Source organism: Cyprinus carpio, chromosome B5 (assembly GCF_018340385.1).
Source record: "Cyprinus carpio isolate SPL01 chromosome B5, ASM1834038v1, whole genome shotgun sequence".
NCBI classification, from domain to species: Eukaryota; Metazoa; Chordata; class Actinopteri; order Cypriniformes; family Cyprinidae; genus Cyprinus; species Cyprinus carpio.
The window spans coordinates 23,249,635-23,270,818 of NC_056601.1; the positions used below are offsets into that span (position 1 = coordinate 23,249,635).

The following is a 21,184-nucleotide window of genomic DNA, read 5'->3' on the forward strand; positions in this document are numbered from 1 at the left end:
GGCTTTATTGAAACGTGGGATGTCAGGGATCACGCCATGACGTGAATCGGTTCATTAAAATGAACAGTTCAAAAGAACCAAGTCGCGAAAACGAGTCAGACCTCTCGTCACTAGTTGACTCACAGGAGGAACCCAAATAAATGTGCCCAGTGACGTCACAATCTTTTATTTAAGGTGAAGTTTGTTATTAAAAGAGGCTAACAGTTATTATATATGAAAAATATCATATGTTGACGTTCCGAATATGTTTATATTCGTCAGTCGCAGGTCGTGTTTTCACGGGTGTGCGAATGAGCAGCAGTGTGTTTCTGCACGGAACTGTTTCATAGCTGCTCTTCTTTAAATGACCGCACTGATCAGCTGGTTCCGCTGCTGGAGTCTGTAGTTGAGTTGTCATTACATCCCTCAGCATCCTTTCACCTTACTCTCTTCCAGCGGTCACTGCATGCATAAAGCTTGCATTTTAGTATGATTTCAGGATATAACCTTTGCATACAGTAATTGCACAGCCCACAGTTATTCAGCGTAAGTAGACAGACTTTAAAAGCCTAACATAATATTCCCAAATGCGTGATTATTGACCATCGTTCAGATGCAATTATTAATCCCTGATAACGCGCTCAAATGCATTAATAAATGTGCAGATTATTCATTAACATCACTGTAGATTTGTGTACTAGCAGATTTTAAAATTATAGACTTTCCCCCATCATTTAATTTCTTTTCTTGTATCCCTTGTATCCATTTATGTGAAATGTGCATAATATGGCCAATAGTGTAATTTCTTATATTTAAGGATGCATGATCCAGTGTTGTGTATTATTATTATTACATGAGCATGTCAAATTACTATTGTCTCTCACAGTTCAGAAGATCAGGTCCTCTCATTTGGCTTGTGGGTTCCCATGGGCAGTGTGCTGGCCTTGTCAACCCGTCCAGGGCGCCAAAACTCCCCTTTTCCACAAGACAGACCCTTGTCACGGTGGGATAGGAGAGATGGACGGCTACCTAACCCAGGGAGCTTTGATGGTTTGCATCGCAACTGTAAAGGTATCTGTTAATTTTGTATGCATTTTCATAAGTTCCATTAGAGTGAAGCATCTTAGACTGTTTGATGTCATTTAAATGTTTGTGTATCTAGATGTATTTCCACAGCAGACTGAAGGAGTGAAACTGGTGATAAATAAGACCCTCAGCAGCTTTTTCAAGGTTTGTTCATATATGGTGCAGTTATGACACTGTTTAGGACAGTTAAGTGAAATTTATCACTATTCAGAACTGTATATTTTTATATTTTCCCAAAGGACTAATGGATGCTTTTGTGGTTTAATTCTCACCTCAGGTCAGTCACACATTTCACCTCAGTGCTGTTGCTCCATCCAGTTATCGCTTTCATGCTGAACACCTACAATCAGACACTGACAGCAAAGAGACGGTAAGAATCTGAAACAGTGCATTTGTTCCTGTTCAAGTGGATTTCTGTAGTATTCTTATCAAAATGTTTTGCCAAGAAGTACAGTACATTTGGGCAGAGGCATAAGTAGTTGTTCTGTTATTCCGCTGCATGACATTTTCACTTGGTTATGCTGGAAATTACATTAGAAATTTACAAGCTGCTGTCACACTGAAAAATTCAGCACTTGGTATGGATTTAGTTTAGAATCAGGACAAACTGACAGGAAAATTAGCTGTAGGTTTGTTTTGAATGTAAGAAAACAGTAATAATGATAATAAACTTTATTTTAGGTGCTTATACCAAAAAAAAGGAAAAGAAGTGAACAGAAAAAACTGAAAAAATGTCAGAAAAGTAAATTATTCGTTTATTTATTGAAATAAGAGTCTTTCTTAATGCTTTTGGTCAATGAAAGGAATAATTTAAAAAAAATAAATAATATACCGACCCAATTATTTGAATGGTAGAGTATAAAAGCATACGATAGTATACATATCAAACTAATAAAATAATACATTGAAAAAAAAAGTGTCAATTATGATTGTTTGATAGGAATGTTGTTTTTGAAGTGACAAAGGATGCTGTTCTGGAAATATGCCTTCACTTCATGTGGACATGAAATTGACTTATTTTGGCCTTACTGGATAACTTGGATGTTGGAGGCTTTTTTTTATTATTTTTTTTTTTTTACCAAATTGCAAAGAATGAGTTAGGTTAACTTATTTAACATAATCCTATACTCATAAGCATTAGTTATTTATAGTTTATGACTCCTACTGCATGTTATGCAATGATTGAATACTAAAACCTGCAATACAAGCTACTAGGTTTCTTGGAACACATTTCAAAAGCTGTTCAGGCAAACAAATCTTCATGAGCAGTAATCAGGGCATTTAAATAATATTGTTCAGCTAATGGACATTGTCTTGAAGTGTGTTTTTAATTGGGCATGTATTAGATAAGTTATCAATCCAATGATGTTCTGTGTATAAAGGGCTCACCCATGCTTATTGGAGAAATGGACTCCTCTGGCAGCTTAAATGCACACTCTTTGTTCCATCTGAGTGAGAAAATAAGAGCTAAAGCAGTATTTCAGGTAAGGAGCAGTGATATGCGATATTGCACTAGTTTAAATTAGGGGTGCACGATAAATATCGGCCGATAATTCATGCGCATCTTGTCAGTAAACCGGTTCTCTAATCAGCTGTAAATTCCATCGGGTGCATGATTTCACATAGAGCAGCTGTTACTACACAAAGCCATTGTTAACTGACAAGCTGCGCAAATCCACGTTCATTATCAGCGAAGAACCGGCTTTACTGACGAGATGCGCATTAATTATCGGCCAATATTTATCGTGCACCCCTGGTTTAAATAAATACTTCTGAACACTATGTGGACTGACTGCTTATTCTTTAATAGACTCAACAGGCACAGTTTGCCACATGGCAGTTTGAGACGGAGTATCGAGGTAGTGACTTCACAGCAGCGGTTACTATGGCCAACCCCGACATTCTGAGGGAATCAGGTATGATCGTGTGTATCGCCCAATAACAGAAGACATACTGATTTATAGACGTCACAGGAATGTGCATTAGTTGTTACAACAAAGCAATGCCTTACAGGCAGAACATGTTTTTCTTTGGTTGTCTTTGTATGTCATTTTGACGAATTGTTCTGTTTGCCCATTGAGGAAAATGGTTTTAGGCTGTAAGTTATTATTTCAATGCTTCTTGAGTGGCACTGCATTCATTTTAAATTCCATAAGACAGCCTGCTTCTGTTAAAGGGGTCCTGTTATGTCCTTTTACGAAGTGGGCTTAGCACTGTCCCAGTACAGTAGCTCTCAAAAAAAACAGACAAATAGTACAAAAATACATTACATTTTTCCAGTCTTTGTACTGTATTTTTTAACGTATTATTTTTGGGAATATTGGGACGGTGATAAAGAAAATGACATAAAGCCTGAGTCTGTAAACGGGATGTTAATAGAGGCCAGAGAAGCATGATAAGTTCACATACTGTACTTGTTTCTCCGAAGTTATTCCACTTTAAAATGTGTGTTCTATGCAGGGTTGCCAGGTTTTCACAACAAAACCCGCCCAATTGCTACTCAAAACTAGTCCAAAAGTAGCCCAATTGCGTTTCGAGGGGGGTCCTCCGGTAAAAATCACATTCCGGGGGTAAAATACAAGTTTTTTTGGTGGGGTTCCCCTGGTAAAAATCTAATTTTAGGGGCTAAATATCATCATATTTGGGTTGGTTAAATCTGAGGACATGGAAAAAAAAAACTTGCAACAGTGTTAATGTAGCCCAATTCTGCAAAAAAAAAAAAAAAAAACACAGTAACACTGGTTCTGTTTCGGAATGTCTGTTTTTGTTTCAGGCCATGTGTGTCCACCCACTGCCAATTTATCCAATAGTATTTCGACACCCCGGGTTGCCAGTTGGTGGAAAATACAGCATATCGAGGCCATGGAAGCTAGCATATGAATAGGATCAGAGATCACAGATTCTCCCCACCATAAAAAAAAGCCTCGCCATCCATCTAAAAAGCTCTATGGTCAGAGGCATATTAAAACGCAATTAACTTAAAGTTTAAGCCTTGTTGCCTTTCATTATCTGTTGTGCTCCTTCCTGTTGCATGTCCTCAATCTGGCAACACATGTGATGAAACAATGCTCTCCAATATTTTGAATTCGGACTGTAGTTCAACTGCTAGCTGTCAATATCACATACTGCACCTATAATGTTGTTATCTGTTTGTGCATTTGTTTTTCTTTGTGACAGTTATCATGGTTGCACACTTTCTCCAAAGCGTATCCCCGCAGCTGGTTCTGGGGGGAGAGCTGGTGTACCATCGAGGTCGAGCAGAAGAAGGAGGCATACTCACCCTAGCAGGCCAGTACTCAGGTTAGAGCGGTCATCTGTTTGTTATACACCAGTATAAGTCATCCTAAACAGTTACGTCTTCAGTGTCATTAATCCTATTTGTATGTACAATGTTCTTCTGTTTCTCAAAGGCACTTGAGACTCAAATGTCCTTTCTTTTCTGTCTTAGGGCCGAATTGGGTTGCAACACTGAATGCTGGTAAAGGAGGTGCACATGCCAGCTACTACCACAGGGCAAATAAACAGGTATGATGATGTTGAAGGATATGATGATATGTCACAGTAATAGTTTCGTAATGCTGCGGTCTGTAACTCATCTCCACAGATTCAGGTGGGAGTGGAGTTTGAGGCAAGCACTAGGACCCAGGAAACAACCTTTTCTTTTGGTTACCAGATGGAACTTCCTGAAGCTAAAATGGTCTTCAAAGGTAAGGAGGGCAGATATACTCACTGTGTAATGTATCACAAATTAGTAACGGAGAAATCTTTTTTGATGTCAGTTTTCACAGTTTTTTATTTATTCTACGGAGCCCCAGAATTGACATGCAGAATAAAATATTTATATCATGTTACCTCATTTTAAATATATTGTGTGCATAATTTACTAATCCGTTCTGTTCATAGAATGCTCACAATTTACTTAAAACGAGGTAACAAATTAGTACATTGTGCTGACATATTAATAAGTCGTGGGAACTAATTGTTAATTCATGGCCATGATATAAATATTTTTATTCTCACATGTCTTGTCTGGGGCTCTGTATGATTCTTAGTATCGTTAAGCCAAATAGGTCACAAAACATTATTAAACCCCCAGTTTCAGCCTAAACTGAGTTTACACTCATTTTAACCATTCACTCAAATACTCATACTCAAATTTGTGTTTTGTTTTTCATACTTTCCATTCTAGACTGTTCCAGTAGCATTCAGGAAGTAAACATCTTATTAGAATATACAGAGACAAATTACGTCTTATAATAGAACTCTTTTTATTAACAAATCTCTTCACATGTTCCACCCTTGGCATTTTTTTTTAAACACTTGTGTAGTTTGCATTCTGCTCTGAGCTGTGTCAATGTTTACTACATTCCATTTAAATCAAACCTTGTTTAAATCCACAGTATGACACACATTTTCCCTCTAAAATCAGCATAGAAAATGAAAGAGGCTGCAGGCTTTATCTTGGCCTTGCAATAACAATTAAACTTTAAAATATACTTACCATGAACTTACCATGAGATTGTATGTTATGCAATAGTGCAGTCTAGAATCCTCAAGTCTGTGAAATCGGGGTGGGTTGGCACTGTTTTTATCACTGATTTATAAATAAGTTAAATTAAACAAGCGAGAAAAGGTAACATACTCTATACACTACTGTTCAAAAATCTGGGTATGGTTTTTTTAGTGCTTTTGAAAGAAGTCTCATAATTAAGGCTGCATAGTTTAAACAAAAACATAATACAAACAGTAATATTAAGAAATACATACATGTATATTCAAATGACCTAACTAAAAAAAAGTTTAAAATTTGTTTGAAAATAAAAATGAATAAAAAAACGGTGTGTCTACTTACACTAAGTGCAAATAGCCCACCTTGTTGGCAGGTAAAACGTGTGTTGTACTTATTTTGAAGTGATCGACCCAGATTTGAATCCACCTTTTGGCAAACTTTCTTTCTCCCTTTTCAAAAATCAGAAAAGTATTTATTTTCAATGAAAATGAAGTAAATAATCAAAAAGTTGAAAATAAAGTATCGGGTAGGGTAAGGGTAGGTCTAGGGAGGGCTTTATTTTCCCAGCAAGGTGGCATCCATTTAATAATTTGAATTAAAATTTACACTCAATAAGTTATTGCATACTGTTTTATAATGTACTACAATACTGATGTGCAGATAATTGCCACTATTTGGAATAAGTAAAATACATAGCAGAAAATCCTGCTATTTTAACATAGTGTAAATAGAATCTATAGCTATTTGCACTTAGTGTAAATAGCATATCACTAAAAAATGCTGCTATTTGCACTTAGTGTAAATAGCATCTATCGCTAAGAAAATATGCTTTTTTCACTTAGTGTAAATAGCATCTATTGCTACTTGCACTTCGTGTAAATAGCCTCTATCGCTATATAGCCGCTGCCATAAAAAAAAATTTTTCTACTGTCAGGGGTCCATCATCAGGAGTTAAAGGGGATGTTATGTGACACACTCACACATGGCCATGACAAAATTAAGTGAACCGAACATGTCACCGTATAAAGGTTCAATTGCAGGGTATTTTTTATTAAGTACATAAATATGTAAATGTATTTGTAGTATACTTTGCACAAAATAAATGTATTTATGTATTTCAAATATATTTTAGTATAATTATTTTTCACTATAGGGTAACGTATGTAACAGAATGATTCAATTTAGGATTAACATTAAACTCATTATCTCTGTGGATCATTTTGATGTTTTTTTTAGGAATGTTGGACAGCCGCTGTATCATTGGAGGAGTTCTGGAAAAGCGGCTTTACCCCCTTCCTGCCACATTGATCATGGGTGCCTTTGTCAACCACAGAGCAGACAAGTTACAGGTCGGTCTTGGGGTCAACGTTGGTTAGATACGAAACCTAACTTAAAAGAGGCACCGCTCAGGACTGGGGACTTCATGTCTGCCCAAAGACACTGGTCCACCACAAACAATGGACAGAACAACTAATCAAAGCCCTCTTTGCCATACTGGACAATCTTGCAGTTCATGGCAAGCAGGAATGAGGGCTGAAAAAGACCGGGAATGTGCCCTCTATGTTGGCTCCATCCTGTACCAAGGATTTGGTCTTATATTGGCCCCAATGTAAACTGAGATAAATATTCAAAGATTGTCGCACTTAAGAAGAAGATGGCAACTTCTGCAACTGTTGGAGGAGACCACACAAATGAATATATAGTTTCAACTTCCTGTGACTTCTCTATTAAAAGTCTATTTTTTGTAGCAAACTCCAAATATAATTCACTGAACATACACAGAATTTGGCACATCTCTGATGCAAGTTTAAATGTGTCTTTAACAGCTGTTCAGTTTGATTCTGTGCATACAGCATGTTGGTAAATGCAATTGTCACTAAATTAACATTGTAAAATGCGATTGTCATTCCCGTAAATTACTAAACTGTTTATACTTAAGATTAAGCACTAAGGTGAAGTGAGAATTGAAATTTGGCTGCCGTTTGAATGCTGGCCATGTGATTAATGAGACTGTTTTGGGGTGATTCATCTTTTATGTTTCGGGGTTGATTTTTATTAAAACTGACAGATTTCAGCTTTAATTTTTGTTATATGAAGGACACATTCAAACTGTCTTGGAAACTTTTACCATGCTCTCATCGGTTTTTGCTATATTTCAAATGCCCTGACTGTATCCAAGGGTCAGAAGTATTGTAGATACTTTTGGCTTCAGGTCAAATCTTGATATCATTATAAAGAGCTGCTGTAAATAAAGCAGTGAGTAAATGGATGTGTTCTGTCAGATTTCCCAATCACCTGTCTCACAACGTTATGATATAGGAACTCTGTAATTGGATGTTTTTTGAGGAATTTTGAAACTGAGTGTTCGTGAGAAAGTCTATCTTAGATACAGGATCATTAAAAAAAAGTTTTATATTGCATTTACACAAGTTATACACACTTCCAAAGGTTTTAGAAATAAGTAGGTGATCCAGCCTCAAACTAACTTATGAAAAACACTTGCACTTCTAGACATTAAGGTTATATAGGCACATGCAAAGTGTCTGTATCCTTACATATTATAAGGATACTGTATTCCCAACAAATATTCCTAAAGGGAACTCTATATAGTCCCAACAAAATATGATTTAGGAAGAAAATCTTGACTGTAAATTACATATCACCATTCCCTTTCACTCCATCTCCAATAGTCTTTTGTCTCTCAACTTGTAAAGGCAGCTACTCAAATCCAGTCAAGCCAGCTTTATTTCTATAGCACTTTATACAATCCAGATTGTTTCAAAGCAGCTTCACAGTAAAAATAGCAGAATCAGTTATGGATACTCACTTATGGAGATTATTAAGATTCTGCTTTAAAGCAGCTCAGTCAGTTCAGTTTTGTTTCATTTCAATTCAATAACAGTATAAATTTCTTAAATTTGGAAAGAAGTTCACTTCAGCTATAAGCAGCTCTGCAGAAGGCAGTAATGTTGTTATTCAATTTTCATTCAGTTTAGTTGGTTAACTGTGACGATTTCGCAAGATGTGATTCAGCTGTAAAGCAGTTCCATAGAAAACAATCATCCAACTGATTTCAGTTTGTTTTTATATGATGGTGTCTGTGCAGTCATAGTGATAATATTACTGAATATTAAGTGTTTTTAGGCTTCAACTAAGCAAGTTAAAGTCAACAATGACAAGGAACCCAAACTCTCAAAATCAGATGACAGAAATGGAGGAAATAAAACCTGGGAAGAAACCAGGCTTAGCCAGGGGATGGTTCTCCTCTGGCCAAATGAATGAACATGTTATCTGATATGAATATGATAAGCTGTAGATGGTTAAATAAATATAAGAAAGAAACCAACCAACCACAATTTAGTATGCAAAAACAAGACAGCTATACTCATGCCTGTGGCCAAACCCTGATACATTTACCATGATACTGCTTATGTAATTGCAGAAAATTATGGGGGAAAAAAATACAAAATGTTGGAGGAACATGAGTAATCACGCACTATAATACAAAAACAAAACAAACCTGATTTAACTGGGAAGAGAATTACGCTATAGCATTATAAAACAGAATTAAAAGTATTTAGTATAAAATGTCCTATGTTTATTTATTGCAATTGCAGTTAGGTCACTTGCAAGACATTTAAAATAAGCTTGTTCAACCAATTTTTAATTATACTTTATATAATATATAAATATATATTAATAATAACATTGTTCATTCATATCATGAAGCTTCTGCTATGTATTAAGAACAACATAATTCCCTTCATCAATAACTGTGCTTGTACCAGGTGCATGCTGGGTGGAGATTGACGAGGACGACAGACGAGATTCCATCCTGGAGACTGGAACAACCTGTTTTCAAGTTCCAGGTAACAGGGGAGGGGCTTAAGTCCCAAATATACCTTTAGATCAGTAAAGAAGTCTGGACTTGTTTAAAATGTTGTCAGTGGAAACCTGCAGATAGTTGTTCTTTCATTCTGTGTACTACAGAATGTTTAGACAGATACTTGTTTTTTCTTAGTCTTTTTAAGATTGTTTGGGAAAAATTAATGGCCGTTCCCTCAAGACTTTCTCTGTAGTGAACGAGTGACGCTTTGATAGCAGTAGTATTTATCTTGGATCATTTGTTTAAACCCAATCTCAGTATGCTGGTGGTATGTAAGATGGATCTGCTGTCTTCAGGACTGGTGTTTTATTTATAGAAACAGAGATGACTCCAGAGTGGTGAGTGTGGCTTGAATTGTCTGTTATTAGTAAATGAACACTTACTGTTTTTATTTTAATTTATTTCTCCTTTTGATATTGTAATGATTCTAATATTATAGTTGTAAACTTGTTCTGGCCCTTTAAGTCAAATATTGTTTGCACCAAACTAATCATGCTATTTTGCATATTTCTATTTATATAATACTGTTATTCATCTATATTTGTATTTCTCCATACCTCATGTTGTATATTACCTGGGATCTGTTGTAATTATGTGTCTTGTACTGCTCTTTGCAGGGGCGATTAAGGATAAACTTCCAGCCTTTTTTAAAGGTTTGACATGATTTAATGACACAATGACCCGCTTTCTAGCCTGCATGTTCACTTTGCTTCAAATATGTCTAACGCCATCTAAAGGTAGTGTACATTTTTTTCTGCATCTGAACTGAGATTTGAAAGTTGCTTAGATGCTTAGATATGTAATGCAAATGGTAACCTTCCTTTTTAATCTCACAATGCAAATATACAGATACTGTTTTTTTCTACATGCACACACCCTGTTGTTGACGATACGTGTTGGCTTGTGTATTTAGGCATTTTTCATATTTAATTGGTTTGTTTGTAATTAATGCAACAATTATTTTTTTCCTTTTAGCAATTCTTTCTTCTCCAAAGAATCTGACTGTGAGGTTATTGGATTTTAAGGCTACAGCTGAATGGCTTCCTGGACAAGGAAATCCTCCTGACACCAGATACACCTTGGAGTTTATAACTGCACAAAAAATGTACATACAGACATTCGCAAAAAAATCAACCAATAAAAAAATACTTAGTGACTTGTCAAATAGATTTCTAAAAATAGTTGTACTCATTTTTTGGGTAGGTCTGGAGGGAAGTGGAATCATGCTCAACACTGCACTAACACAGAAATACTGAAATGCCAACTGACTTTTGATGAGCAACCTAATGAGCTTCACTGGAACTATTTTGTGAGGGTCAAGACAACATTTAAAGGAACGAGCTCCAACTGGACAACTACATCAAAGTCTTTCCAGCCATATGGAGACAGTAAGTTCAAGACTTTCAGAATTAATGTAATGTTTTGGTCAGCAAAGCTAAATAATGCTCTTCTGAAATGCTTGTGTTTGACTTTCTTGTTGAATTATTCTGTAGCACTCCTGAGTCCCCCAAATGTAAAAATCTCAACTGAACAAAAGTCCATTAAAATTCATTTTAGTCATTGGCTGGAATTAAAACCAGAGGTCAAACCACTGGAATACCTGCTGTATCTTTTTGAGAGCAGTCCTGCTGAGGAATCAAAGGTAAACACATAATATTATTGTCATGTAGAATCACTGATTATTACAATGAAATTTCTACATGCATAAATGCATAACTTTTTTTTATTTTTGTAGTTTGTAGCACTGATATCAGCCTCTGAATCTCCATACATTTTCCATGATGTGCCATCTGGCAAGAACTATTGTGTTAATGTTTCTGCCAGTCATCAACAAGCCTTGAAGGACAATAACTTCAACACCACCAAATGTATATTTCTATTAGGTAATGGATATATTTTTATTTGTATACTGTTCAGCGTGTGTCTATCCAGAGAGAGAGAGATTAATATTTTTATTCAGCAAGGATGCATTAAATTGATCAAAAGTGAGAGTAAAAATGTATAATGTTACAATAGATTTCTATTTCAAATACAGTAAATGCTCTTTTGAGCTTTCTGTTCATTAAAGAATCCTGAAGAAAATATAGAAAGCAGCACTCTTTCTGACATTTATAAAAATGATGAAATAAGAAGTGTTTCTTGAGCAGCAAATCTACATATTAATTCTGAAGGACCATGTGACAGTAATGATGCTAAAAACTTTGCATTTTGCATTTAAAAATAGAAAACAGTTATTTTAAACTAATAATTTTTTCACAATATTACTGCTTTGCTATATTTCTGATCAATTAAATGCAGCCTTGGTGAGCATAGCTTTACTTCAAAATCATTGCTACTTTATTAAAACGATATTGTTTGTATGTTAATGTGTCTTTTAGATTCTACTAGAAGCTTTGTGCTAGTAGTGTGCATTGTGGCCATGCTGCTGATTATTTTTTCAACTGGGATTTTTTTGCCTTTTGGTTGTTTTTACCACATGAGGCTTCAAATCAAGAATCTCAGCATTCCAAAACCTTTGGTATGTTCTTCAGTACTTGTTGAAGCTCATACAGCTTTGTGTATGTCCCAGTTTGACTTTAGAATTTAAGTTGCATTTATTAGTTGTTATATTGAAATCATTTAGTGAACATTATTTGATTTTTTTTTCTAATGTATTTCATATTTTTATATACAATATACATTTATTATGTGTAGGCCTCAAGTCAAACTTTAAAACAAATCTGAATTTCAGAGATGCAAAATATCCAACTAAGTGGCATCTGCAAACAAATGATGCTTGAGCTTTTCTAGGAACTAACTTTGTTTTCTGAGCCACACTTTCTTTTATTTTAAGTGGTCTTGGCATCTATAAAAATAATAATAAAAATACAACTGTTCATTATTAATGTTAGTTAATGCTTTAACTAAAGTTAACTATGGAAGCTTGTAAAATGATGCCAAATAAATAAATGCAATGCATGGTAGAGGTTCACTATCCTTTACAATAATACAGTGTTTGTATGTCCTTTACAGATTGTTATTCCAGGATATAAAAGGGTCCTAAAACCAACCCCTGAGGAATCCCAGCCAATTACAGTGATCCCACCAAAAAAAGAAATGAACACAGAGAGACGTTTTTCTTCATCGGAGGAAGACTCCAAGGATGGCTCTAGGTTCTATCAATCAAGAGAAAACCTTACATCAGCCATCACCAATGTTAACCCACCAGAGCAAGATGAGGAGGCTGAGGCATCAAATCAGTATGATAAATACACACTAGCGAATGATATAGAAGATAGTGAAGAAAATGAAATGTCTGAAATGGATGATGACAGTATGCATCCAGGTAGTGAATCTGATTCGGGATCTCTCTGTGCTAATACTTTAAACAGTTCAAGATCATCCCAAATACTGCAAACGGTTACTGTGAACACATTTGTAAAATTAGAGATGGATAGCAATTATGTAGAAGAAACCCTTTCCTGTTCTTCTGGCAGTGGCTGTGAAAGAGAAGTGACTGCTGAAGATGAGGAGGATAGCTTTTTCTTTCCTGATTCGAACTCAGAGAGCGGCTATGAACCAAGACCTGACCAAGTATTATGAACTTCCAAGTCTCTACTTTCAAAACTATGAAGGCCCTTAAAGAGGATATACATACAGTATCCTGAACATACTTCCAAAGGTGGAGTCTGCAACCAAATTCAAGCAAAAAAGTATCCACCTTTCACCTGAGCCATGCAAGTAGACTTGCAAAACTCTGTGTGAAGTTTAGTGATGCAGAAGATCAGAATATCCATAACATGAGGGAATAACACTTGATATAGAAGCAAAATCTGGGGTTTGATTAATACCTGGAGAGAACTACCCGTTAATATTCCCTTTCATCGCAATAGCACTTACAGCACTTACAACTTAATGGCCATCTTGTTGCTGATTGCCCAGTTGTAGTACTATAAGTGGGTCATGTTGAACACAGTTTAAACTATGGAAGTGTGCCTCCTTCAGGAATAAAATGGAGCTACACATTCTACAGCGTGTCACTTTGATGCAACTGGTCACATGACAAGCCGTCTGTTCGATAAATGGCTGTTCAGACACTTTGATAATGGACTCCAGGTGCTACATGAAGGAATTTAAGATGCAGTGCAATACCTAACTTACCAGAAATACTGGACAATTGAAATTCTAAGTGTATTCTTGTGTATTGTATGTCATAAAAAAACATAATTATAATATCATAATTTACACAAATTGGGATCTAAGACCACTGTGGTGAAAATCTCTGTATAAAATCTGATCAAAGATGAAAATTACTTGGAAACAACTGCAAAATGGTGGTCACTGAAGTCAACGGTTAAATAAAAAAAATAAACAAAACTACCAATGGCATTATTTTTGAAAACATACTCTCTTTACAGCATCCTTTCACAAATGCTTAAAAAGTATATTTTGCAGTTCCCACAATTACTTTAATGGAATTCTCTCTCTTTTTGTTTGTCTCTTTGTGTGATTTTAAACTGACTCAAGGATGGTTTGTAAGATAGTTCATAATTTGTCTCTTGTTTGTAAGATTCTTTGTTCATACAAAAATCTCACTGAATTATTACAGTATTTGAAAAAAAAAATTTTGGAAATAGAATTTTTGGCACACTAACACAAGATACATAAAAAAATCTTCATGTATCTTTCAGGACACAACAATTTTACTGTGCTGGTTTTATTTTCATGTCGTATCCTACCATATGTATGTCAGTGTGTTTATGTGTGTTTATGTACAAACACTTGTTTTCTGTAAAGCGCTTTCTAAACATTTTCTATTATAAAATGGTGCTATAATATATAATCAAAGATTTTGTTATCATCATGGGTGCAAAAGTTTTATATGTTTTCATGAACTGTTACTGACTGTAATGCTGTATAATGCCTTACTGAACAATGATTTTACTGGTGCTAAAGAGACCATTTTTTATGGTTTAAGAATGATTAACCCCTCCTATTAAACAGACAAGAAAAAAGTAAATGCTATACATTTATTTGTATGTATTTTGTATTTTGAAGTTGCAAATAAATATTGAAAAACATACATATGCAATAGTGCCACTATGGAGTACATATAATTTCTTTCTACTGTCTTTCTATTTACACATTTGGGTGATTTTAATGATTATTTGACATTTGTAGAAAAAAGTGAGAAATCTCCCTATTCCCTTTTCTTCTTGTCCCTTTTTATTTGTCCTCCAGTCAGTCTCCCCCAAACAGAGAAGAAAAAAATCCTTTCCTTCCATCTTCCCCACGTACACGCAGTGATTTGGTGGTGCGAGTGCCTCTTTGAAGGCCTGTCCGTTCTTTGTCGTTTTCCTTTTCTTTTTGTTGGAGTTGAACTTGATGACATATCACTAGACGCATGTCCTCCTGGAACAGAAATTTGTTGGTCAACAAAAGGAAAGCAAAACTAGATTTTTTAATTTTCTATATATAATCAATACATGCAATGCATAGTGGAGGTTAACCATCATTTATAATAATACAGTGTATGTTCTATACAGTGTGTCACTACAGGAACTAAAAGGGTCCTAAGACTAACCTCTGAGGAACACCAAACAACTGCACTGGCCTGGCTAAAAAACATTAATGAGGACTGTGTTTCTGTGAACTGTGTTTCCGAATTCGAGAAGGATGTCAAATACGGCTCTCTGTGCATTGCATAGTGGATATACATTTTATGGAAAAAAAAGTGAATAGTGCTTCCTGTAGTAGTACTGGATTAGAAATCAATTACAAGTTACCAACCTGCCAAGACTCAACTTCCTGAGATAGTGCCACTTTGTGTCTGATAGTGTTCAGAAGCTGCTGGTTGAGTGCATCACGTTCTTGTCGGGCCAAAATGATCTCCTCTTCCAAGGCACTGTGGGTAATAAGGAAAAAAGATAGGGTTGGATAAAACAATAGACAGTTTCAATCTATCCTCAGACTCTTATGCAAAATATCCCCCATTCATCACGTATCGTTAGCTTATCACTTTATCTCTGGCATTAAATATGACACACAGAGAACAAAAGGGTAGAGGTTGTAAAGCCTTTTGATCCAGTTCTCACCTGTAAGTAGGTTTGCCAGGACTGTTACGAAATGGCTTCACCTCTTCCCTCAGCCCTTCTAATTCAGTTTCTCTAGACTGTATCTGATGAAAGAAAAAAACATTGCATATCAACTTAGATGAAGATACTCAGTCTATATGAATGCTATTGTGATGTCATTGTATCATTTAACTAACCTCTTTCTGTAACCTCTGAATTTCTTCTTCTTTTTCTTGCAAAATGGCTGAACGGGCCAAAATGGTTTCTTTGGCCTGTTTGAGATCAAAATGAAAACAACCAGTCAGCAGAAATAGAAAGTGTAGTGAGAAAAAAAAAAGCTGCGTGAGGAGAAAACAAGCACTTACATACTTGAGACCTAAAGACGTTTGATAGTCAATTTTTTGTCACTTGCAGTGTAAGTAATTATTTGCTACAAGCTAAGCTGAAGCATGAACACCTATCTTTTCACTAAGCAGGGGTTGAGCGCTACCTGAGACTGTTGGATCTCACTCTGAAGTGACATAGGAAAGCAGGTAGCCTCCCCCAGACTGGCCTCTTCTCCCAGGGCTTGAACCCTTTGCTGTAGGGTTCGGTTGACCGTGCGCAGCTGAAACACTGTGCTGTGCTCCTGTTCCAGCTGTGAAAGAGCCAGAGACAGCCAGACTGAAACTCTCTAGGGATGGATGGACTCTGACCAGCGAAGCCTGAACCTGAAACCTAGGCTGCCCAATTCTCATACTATTTAGGACCAACAGTATAGTGCAAGATTAGATTTAGTTGGCCTCAAATCATAGTACTTTGAAAAAAGTACGTCACGGTGGCCATATGGTACACTATATTCAGTGTATTTTCAAAGTGTGCTCAATTCCCACAAAAAAACAAATAAAAAAATAAACAAATATACATAAAATTTTTTATATATATATTTTTTTTATATATATATAAATATAATATATATATATATATATATATATATATATATATAATCAAAATTAAGCAATCTTTTTTAAAATAAAAATCAATCTTTTTTTCAAATTAAGCCATTTTATTTGTGCATGCAGCAAACAGCAAAGGCAGAAGTTGCTAGAAGCCACAGATCTATTAATTGTAAAGGTCAAAGGCTCAAGGTTTAGCAGGTTAGCAAAGTCCAGTTGCTGCTGCTGGTCATAACTACATCATCTTTTTCCACTGACAGCCATTTAAAAATATCCATGTATTCTGACTAAATAAAATATTTTGCAAGCAACATACAGTTTGGTTTTCGTTTTTTCTTATGTTTTTAAATGTGTCTTATGCTCAGCAAGGCTGCATTTAATTAATCAAAAATAGACTGATTTGATGCTAAAGAAACATTTCTTATCATTGTTGAAAAAAGTTATGCTGCTCAATGCTTTCACCAGTCATACGTTTCTTCAGGATTTTTTTTTTTTTTTTTTTTTTTTGATGCATAGAAAATTCAAAAGCATTTATCCGAAATGTATTTTTTATTTGGTAACAAATGTCTTTACTGACTAAGTTTGATGAGCACTGTTGCAGCTTTACATCACTAAATGCTACAAATCAATTATCATGTTGAATGTAGGGTGTAAATTCTAACTGTATACAGTATTTATATTTGATCCTACATAGAGATTTGCTCCCCATCTGCTATATACTTTCCTACCCAAATTCTATCATCTAGCACATCTTCCTCACCTCCGTTTCTTTATCTTTCAGACTGGTCTGTAGCTCAATCACCCTCTCTCTCAATCCATCCCTCTCAGATCTCAGCCGGTGGTTGTCTTCTTGAGTTGACTTCAATCTTTCATCCATATGAGTACAGCGCTCTTTCATAACCCTGTTCTATGATACAGGATCAGTAGTGAAAAATAACAGACAAAAACAGTGAATCAACATACTGTACTTTCTTTGATTATTCTGCTATAAATCAAAGTTGATAATGTCAAAATATCAGAAGATTAATTGGGCTGGCCGATTTATAGGTTGGATCACTAATTTTGTGTATACCTCTGCTTGCAGACTGTCCAGTCTAGCAGAGCTTATGGATTTGCTAAAACTTGTATCCTCCATTTCTTCCCTCAGTGAACGGAGCTCAGTACGCAAAGTATGCTCTAAGGCCACTGCCTGGAAGAAAAAAAAAGGAGAGAGAAAAGTTTAGATGTAGTCAAACATTATTTCTAGGACTGCTTCTGACAGAAGACAGATACTTAAACCTGCTGATCTTCATTCCAGCCCTGAATACAACTGTATCAGTGTTATTACGTCACTAGACATGTTTACCCACATGAAAAGATTTGCAAGAAGCTGTTAAAAATAGAAAGCTGGGGACTTAAAGCTTCTGATTGGTCACCTCTGCCAGCTGTTCCACAAGTTTTTGGTTGTGGCTGGACAGCTGAGTCAGTTGCTCACTCTCCTCGCGACGCCGGTCACGACTCTGAACGTGTTTTTGTTCCAACTGCGCACGCAACGCTGTGATGTCAGCCTGCAGTTCTGCTTCCCGCTGACCTGCCTCGAGGTCCCGCACCTCCAGACGTCGCTGCAGCATGTGTTTCTCCTGCTGCATAGCCTGTTGTACAGAGACAAACAAACTTTTCTGTAATTCACACACTTTAAAAGAGTTCTTTAATGATGTTAGTAGGTTTGATTTAAAACTATATCCACCTAAATGGGCCTTTTATGGTGAAATGTTTATTTTGAGGTTCTATAAGGTGTTTCTGAAGGTGGTGTAATGGTTATAAAGTAACCTTTATAACAGGTTCTATCATTCAGGTTTTTGGCACTATTTGAGACCACTGATTTAACTCTATCTAAATGAAGTGCGACCATAAACTATAACTGTTGCTGCATCATATGCAACATAATGTCACTGTGCAGGAGATTTAAACACTCGAAATCAATCATCTTTGAGCATTTGCTTCTTTACCTTTATTTCTTGTACTTTCTTGCCAAGCCCTCTAGTAGATGTTTACCACTGCGTAGTTTTCAGCATCTTAAGAAATGGGTTTACACTACCGTTCAATTATTTGTCTTATTGCTCAACATGGCTGAATTCATTTTATCTAAATAAATAAAAAAAACAGCATTATTGTGAAATATTATTCCAATATTGTTTTTTCATTTCCAAAATATTTTAAATGTAATTTATTCCAGTGTGAGCAAAGCTGAATTTTCAGCATTCATTACTCCAGTCACATGATCCTTTAGAAATTATTATAATATGCTGATTTGCTGCTTAATTATTATCAGTGTTGAAAACATTGCACTGCTGATCAGTGCTGCTTAATATTTTTGTGCAAGTCATAATACATTTTTTCAGGATTATTTGATGTATAGGAAGTTCAAAAGAACAGCATTTCTTTGAAATAAAATCTTTACTGTAATTTTCGATCAATTAATGTGTTCTTACTGAATAAAAGTATTCATTTTAATCTTAAATATAAAATTAAAAAAAATGATGTAAATCGAATCTATTAAAAGCTTAAACAACTGCTAACATATAATGTATAAACATGTTACTTTACAGAGTTAAGGCCCATTCACACCAAGAGCAATCAAGATAACTAGGCTATATTAGCGTACACAGCAGCAGACAATATAAGCATGCACTGCAGTTACTGTACGTTGTCTGCTGTTTAAAATGCTTGAACTTAAACATTGTTAATGTTTTTATTTAATCAGCTGAAAAAATTTGTTCTGAAAGTGATACTAACAATATTGCTCCTATGTCTTGTTATAGCTGGGGTGTGGACTATTGCTATTGTCATAGAACTGGAATGATTAATAAAAATTTATAGCTAGCGTTTGTGGTTTTAACAGGCCTTTATAGAGACTCTTATATTTCTGAGCACTCATTTTCATTCATACCTCCATCTCCCTTTCCATCTGCTCTATCTGAGCAGCCAGCTCCTCATTTTTCTCCAGCAAAGCTTGGCCCACCTCAGCAGCCAAGATCAGGTCCTTTTCCAGCAGCGTAGGACTGCTGTCATCCTGAGGTGAGGCGAGAAGATCATCTGCTCCCATTGTAGGAGCCATGATCCGGTGACCGGAGGAAGAGTGTGACGAAGAGAAGGGGAAGAAAGAATCCTCCAGGATGGGAGAGGGTAGGTTCTCCTTCTTGGATGAAAACATTGGTCCGTCCCACAAGTTCACGGCTAAGCAGGACTCCAAGTAACCGTCCTGATAGTCAAAAGTTGTTCCTATGCATCCTTCCCAGTCTAAATGTCCAAGGCTGTAGTCTAGACTGGATTTTCAAGGAAACAAAGAACCTGACACCTCTTTGTATATCCTTCAAAAGGTTCCTCCAAGGGTGGAATCATCAGATGAATTATTATTTGCTTTATCTTGAGTCTTCCTTATAAATCTCCCTATGGACAGAAACATGTTGAAACAGGTGATAATTGTGTTGGAACTCACCCTGAAAATTATGACACAAAGCTGGCAGGTGTTTTCATTTATAATATCTAATCCTCCTGGACTCTAAAGAGCTTGGATTTCGTCCCTATACAGTATGTGTATCCAAACTCCACATTATCTGTTTCTACCTTTGGGCATTTCTATTGTTGTCTAGGAGCTTCTTTTGTGGACATGACCAACATAACAAAGTTTCAGTGTTTCTCTCGCATTCCAGTAGTCATTCAAGACTCCTCAGTGGCCCAGTGACTACACCCCTTACAATTGGCTAAACCAGTTTTTAAAGAGCACAGGTAACTAAGACATAGGTGACCTCCTTAATGCTGATATTTCACCAGTTTTATTTAGCATAGCTGTAAAGTGTTTTCTAGGAATAAAACAGGAACTGTTTTCCTGTCTGTGGATCATAATGGAGGAAACCCAGGCACAGGATGATAGAAATGAATGTAAACCAGAACCTCGGGCTAAAGTGTTTGCTAGTAACATGATGTGGTATTTTAATGGCATTGAAACTGTTGAAACAACTACATTAGTCTAATGTTGTGTAAATAAAACAGCCCAAACTGTTCAACTTCACAGCAAATAAAGGCTTAATTAAAAGACTTAAGAACTTGAATGAGAATGTTTTATATTCAAAACAAATTTATTGTAAAAATCGGTAAGAAAACGTCTCTTAGTAGTATTAATGTTCTTACTGACTATTTAAAACAAGTAATGCTTTGTTTTTCCTACCTGGGAAGTTCCTGCTCCAAAGTTAGCATTACAGGTGACAGGGAGGTACTACTGGTCGTCTTGGAAGCGCTGCTGTAAAGCTAATTAAGCCACACCTTCTCATGGCGTCATCAGTTCAGTGGGAGGAGCCCAAACACACAAAAAGGGTAGGTGACGCTGACGTCAGGCGTTCAGGTGAGATACAGTCACTGATATAGTACGAACTTCGATTTATTAAAACCAAAACAAAACAAAAAAATCCTAACCCTTTCAAAACTACGATCTATTATTTAATGTAAACATGGGGGATTTGAACCATTGTTTTGAATTTTGAAGACAGAAGCTCAACAAACCAAAAAACAATATGAAGTTCCAAAAATAAGAATGCTGTAAAATACATTTTTGTAAACATTTAATTGTGTTATATAACTTAAACGTCATTATTGTTTGTTTGTTTTTCTGTTTATTATAATGTATCCTCTGGCTGTAATTGTAAATATTTAATAGGCTTTTTATAAAAATAAAATAAAAATAAAAACTAGCCTATGA

General features: G+C 35.8%; 3 protein-coding genes across 6 annotated transcripts; 2 read left to right on the forward strand and 1 right to left on the reverse strand.

Moving 5' to 3' along the window:
• Positions 1-270: 270 nt before the first annotated feature.
• On the forward strand, positions 271-7,841 carry si:dkey-71l1.1 (uncharacterized protein LOC569883 homolog). 2 transcript variants are annotated; one of them, XM_042724958.1, is made up of 10 exons: positions 271-525; positions 871-1,050; positions 1,142-1,209; positions 1,343-1,435; positions 2,448-2,549; positions 2,876-2,981; positions 4,243-4,365; positions 4,514-4,590; positions 4,670-4,772; positions 6,812-7,841. In XM_042724958.1, exons 2-10 carry the CDS (start codon positions 906-908, stop codon positions 6,949-6,951), a joined length of 957 nt encoding a protein of 318 aa, XP_042580892.1. In that variant the 5' UTR covers positions 271-525; positions 871-905; the 3' UTR covers positions 6,952-7,841. The 2 variants fall into 2 exon arrangements, with proteins under 2 accessions (XP_042580892.1, XP_018960010.1); XM_019104465.2 differs by having other exon boundaries at positions 272-525; positions 866-1,050.
• A 1,648-nt stretch (positions 7,842-9,489) lies between these two features.
• On the forward strand, positions 9,490-14,446 carry crfb12 (cytokine receptor family member B12). 2 transcript variants are annotated; one of them, XM_019083634.2, is made up of 8 exons: positions 9,490-9,799; positions 10,079-10,198; positions 10,437-10,566; positions 10,665-10,849; positions 10,955-11,103; positions 11,197-11,344; positions 11,840-11,979; positions 12,474-14,446. In XM_019083634.2, exons 2-8 carry the CDS (start codon positions 10,138-10,140, stop codon positions 13,041-13,043), a joined length of 1,383 nt encoding a protein of 460 aa, XP_018939179.1. In that variant the 5' UTR covers positions 9,490-9,799; positions 10,079-10,137; the 3' UTR covers positions 13,044-14,446. The 2 variants fall into 2 exon arrangements, with proteins under 2 accessions (XP_018939179.1, XP_018939181.1); XM_019083636.2 differs by having other exon boundaries at positions 10,079-10,114; positions 12,474-14,445.
• A 10-nt stretch (positions 14,447-14,456) lies between these two features.
• Positions 14,457-20,746, reverse strand: bicdl2 (BICD family like cargo adaptor 2). 2 transcript variants are annotated; one of them, XM_042724961.1, is made up of 10 exons: positions 20,657-20,746; positions 19,379-19,878; positions 17,865-18,080; positions 17,522-17,638; positions 17,210-17,356; positions 16,005-16,151; positions 15,712-15,786; positions 15,536-15,618; positions 15,231-15,345; positions 14,457-14,852 (listed from the first exon to the last, which is right to left on the reverse strand). In XM_042724961.1, exons 2-10 carry the CDS (start codon positions 19,640-19,642, stop codon positions 14,682-14,684), a joined length of 1,335 nt encoding a protein of 444 aa, XP_042580895.1. In that variant the 5' UTR covers positions 19,643-19,878; positions 20,657-20,746; the 3' UTR covers positions 14,457-14,681. The 2 variants fall into 2 exon arrangements, with proteins under 2 accessions (XP_042580895.1, XP_042580896.1); XM_042724962.1 differs by lacking the exon at positions 16,005-16,151.
• Between the last annotated feature and the right edge of the window lie 438 nt (positions 20,747-21,184).

Coding starts and splice junctions, on each gene's coding strand:
- si:dkey-71l1.1 (XM_042724958.1), top strand. CDS start 906: ATGGGCAGTGTGCTGGCCTTGTCAACCCGTCCAGGGCGCCAAAACTCC. Junction 1,436..2,447: donor ACACTGACAGCAAAGAGACG/GTAAGAATCTGA, acceptor CTGTGTATAAAG/GGCTCACCCATGCTTATTGG. Junction 2,982..4,242: donor CGACATTCTGAGGGAATCAG/GTATGATCGTGT, acceptor TCTTTGTGACAG/TTATCATGGTTGCACACTTT.
- crfb12 (XM_019083634.2), top strand. CDS start 10,138: ATGACCCGCTTTCTAGCCTGCATGTTCACTTTGCTTCAAATATGTCTA. Junction 10,850..10,954: donor TTTCCAGCCATATGGAGACA/GTAAGTTCAAGA, acceptor ATTATTCTGTAG/CACTCCTGAGTCCCCCAAAT. Junction 11,104..11,196: donor GTCCTGCTGAGGAATCAAAG/GTAAACACATAA, acceptor TTATTTTTGTAG/TTTGTAGCACTGATATCAGC.
- bicdl2 (XM_042724961.1), bottom strand. CDS start 19,642: ATGTTTTCATCCAAGAAGGAGAACCTACCCTCTCCCATCCTGGAGGAT. Junction 16,152..17,209: donor TGAAAGATAAAGAAACGGAG/GTGAGGAAGATG, acceptor GCTCTTTCACAG/CTGGAACAGGAGCACAGCAC. Junction 15,619..15,711: donor TTCAGAGGTTACAGAAAGAG/GTTAGTTAAATG, acceptor TTCTTTCATCAG/ATACAGTCTAGAGAAACTGA.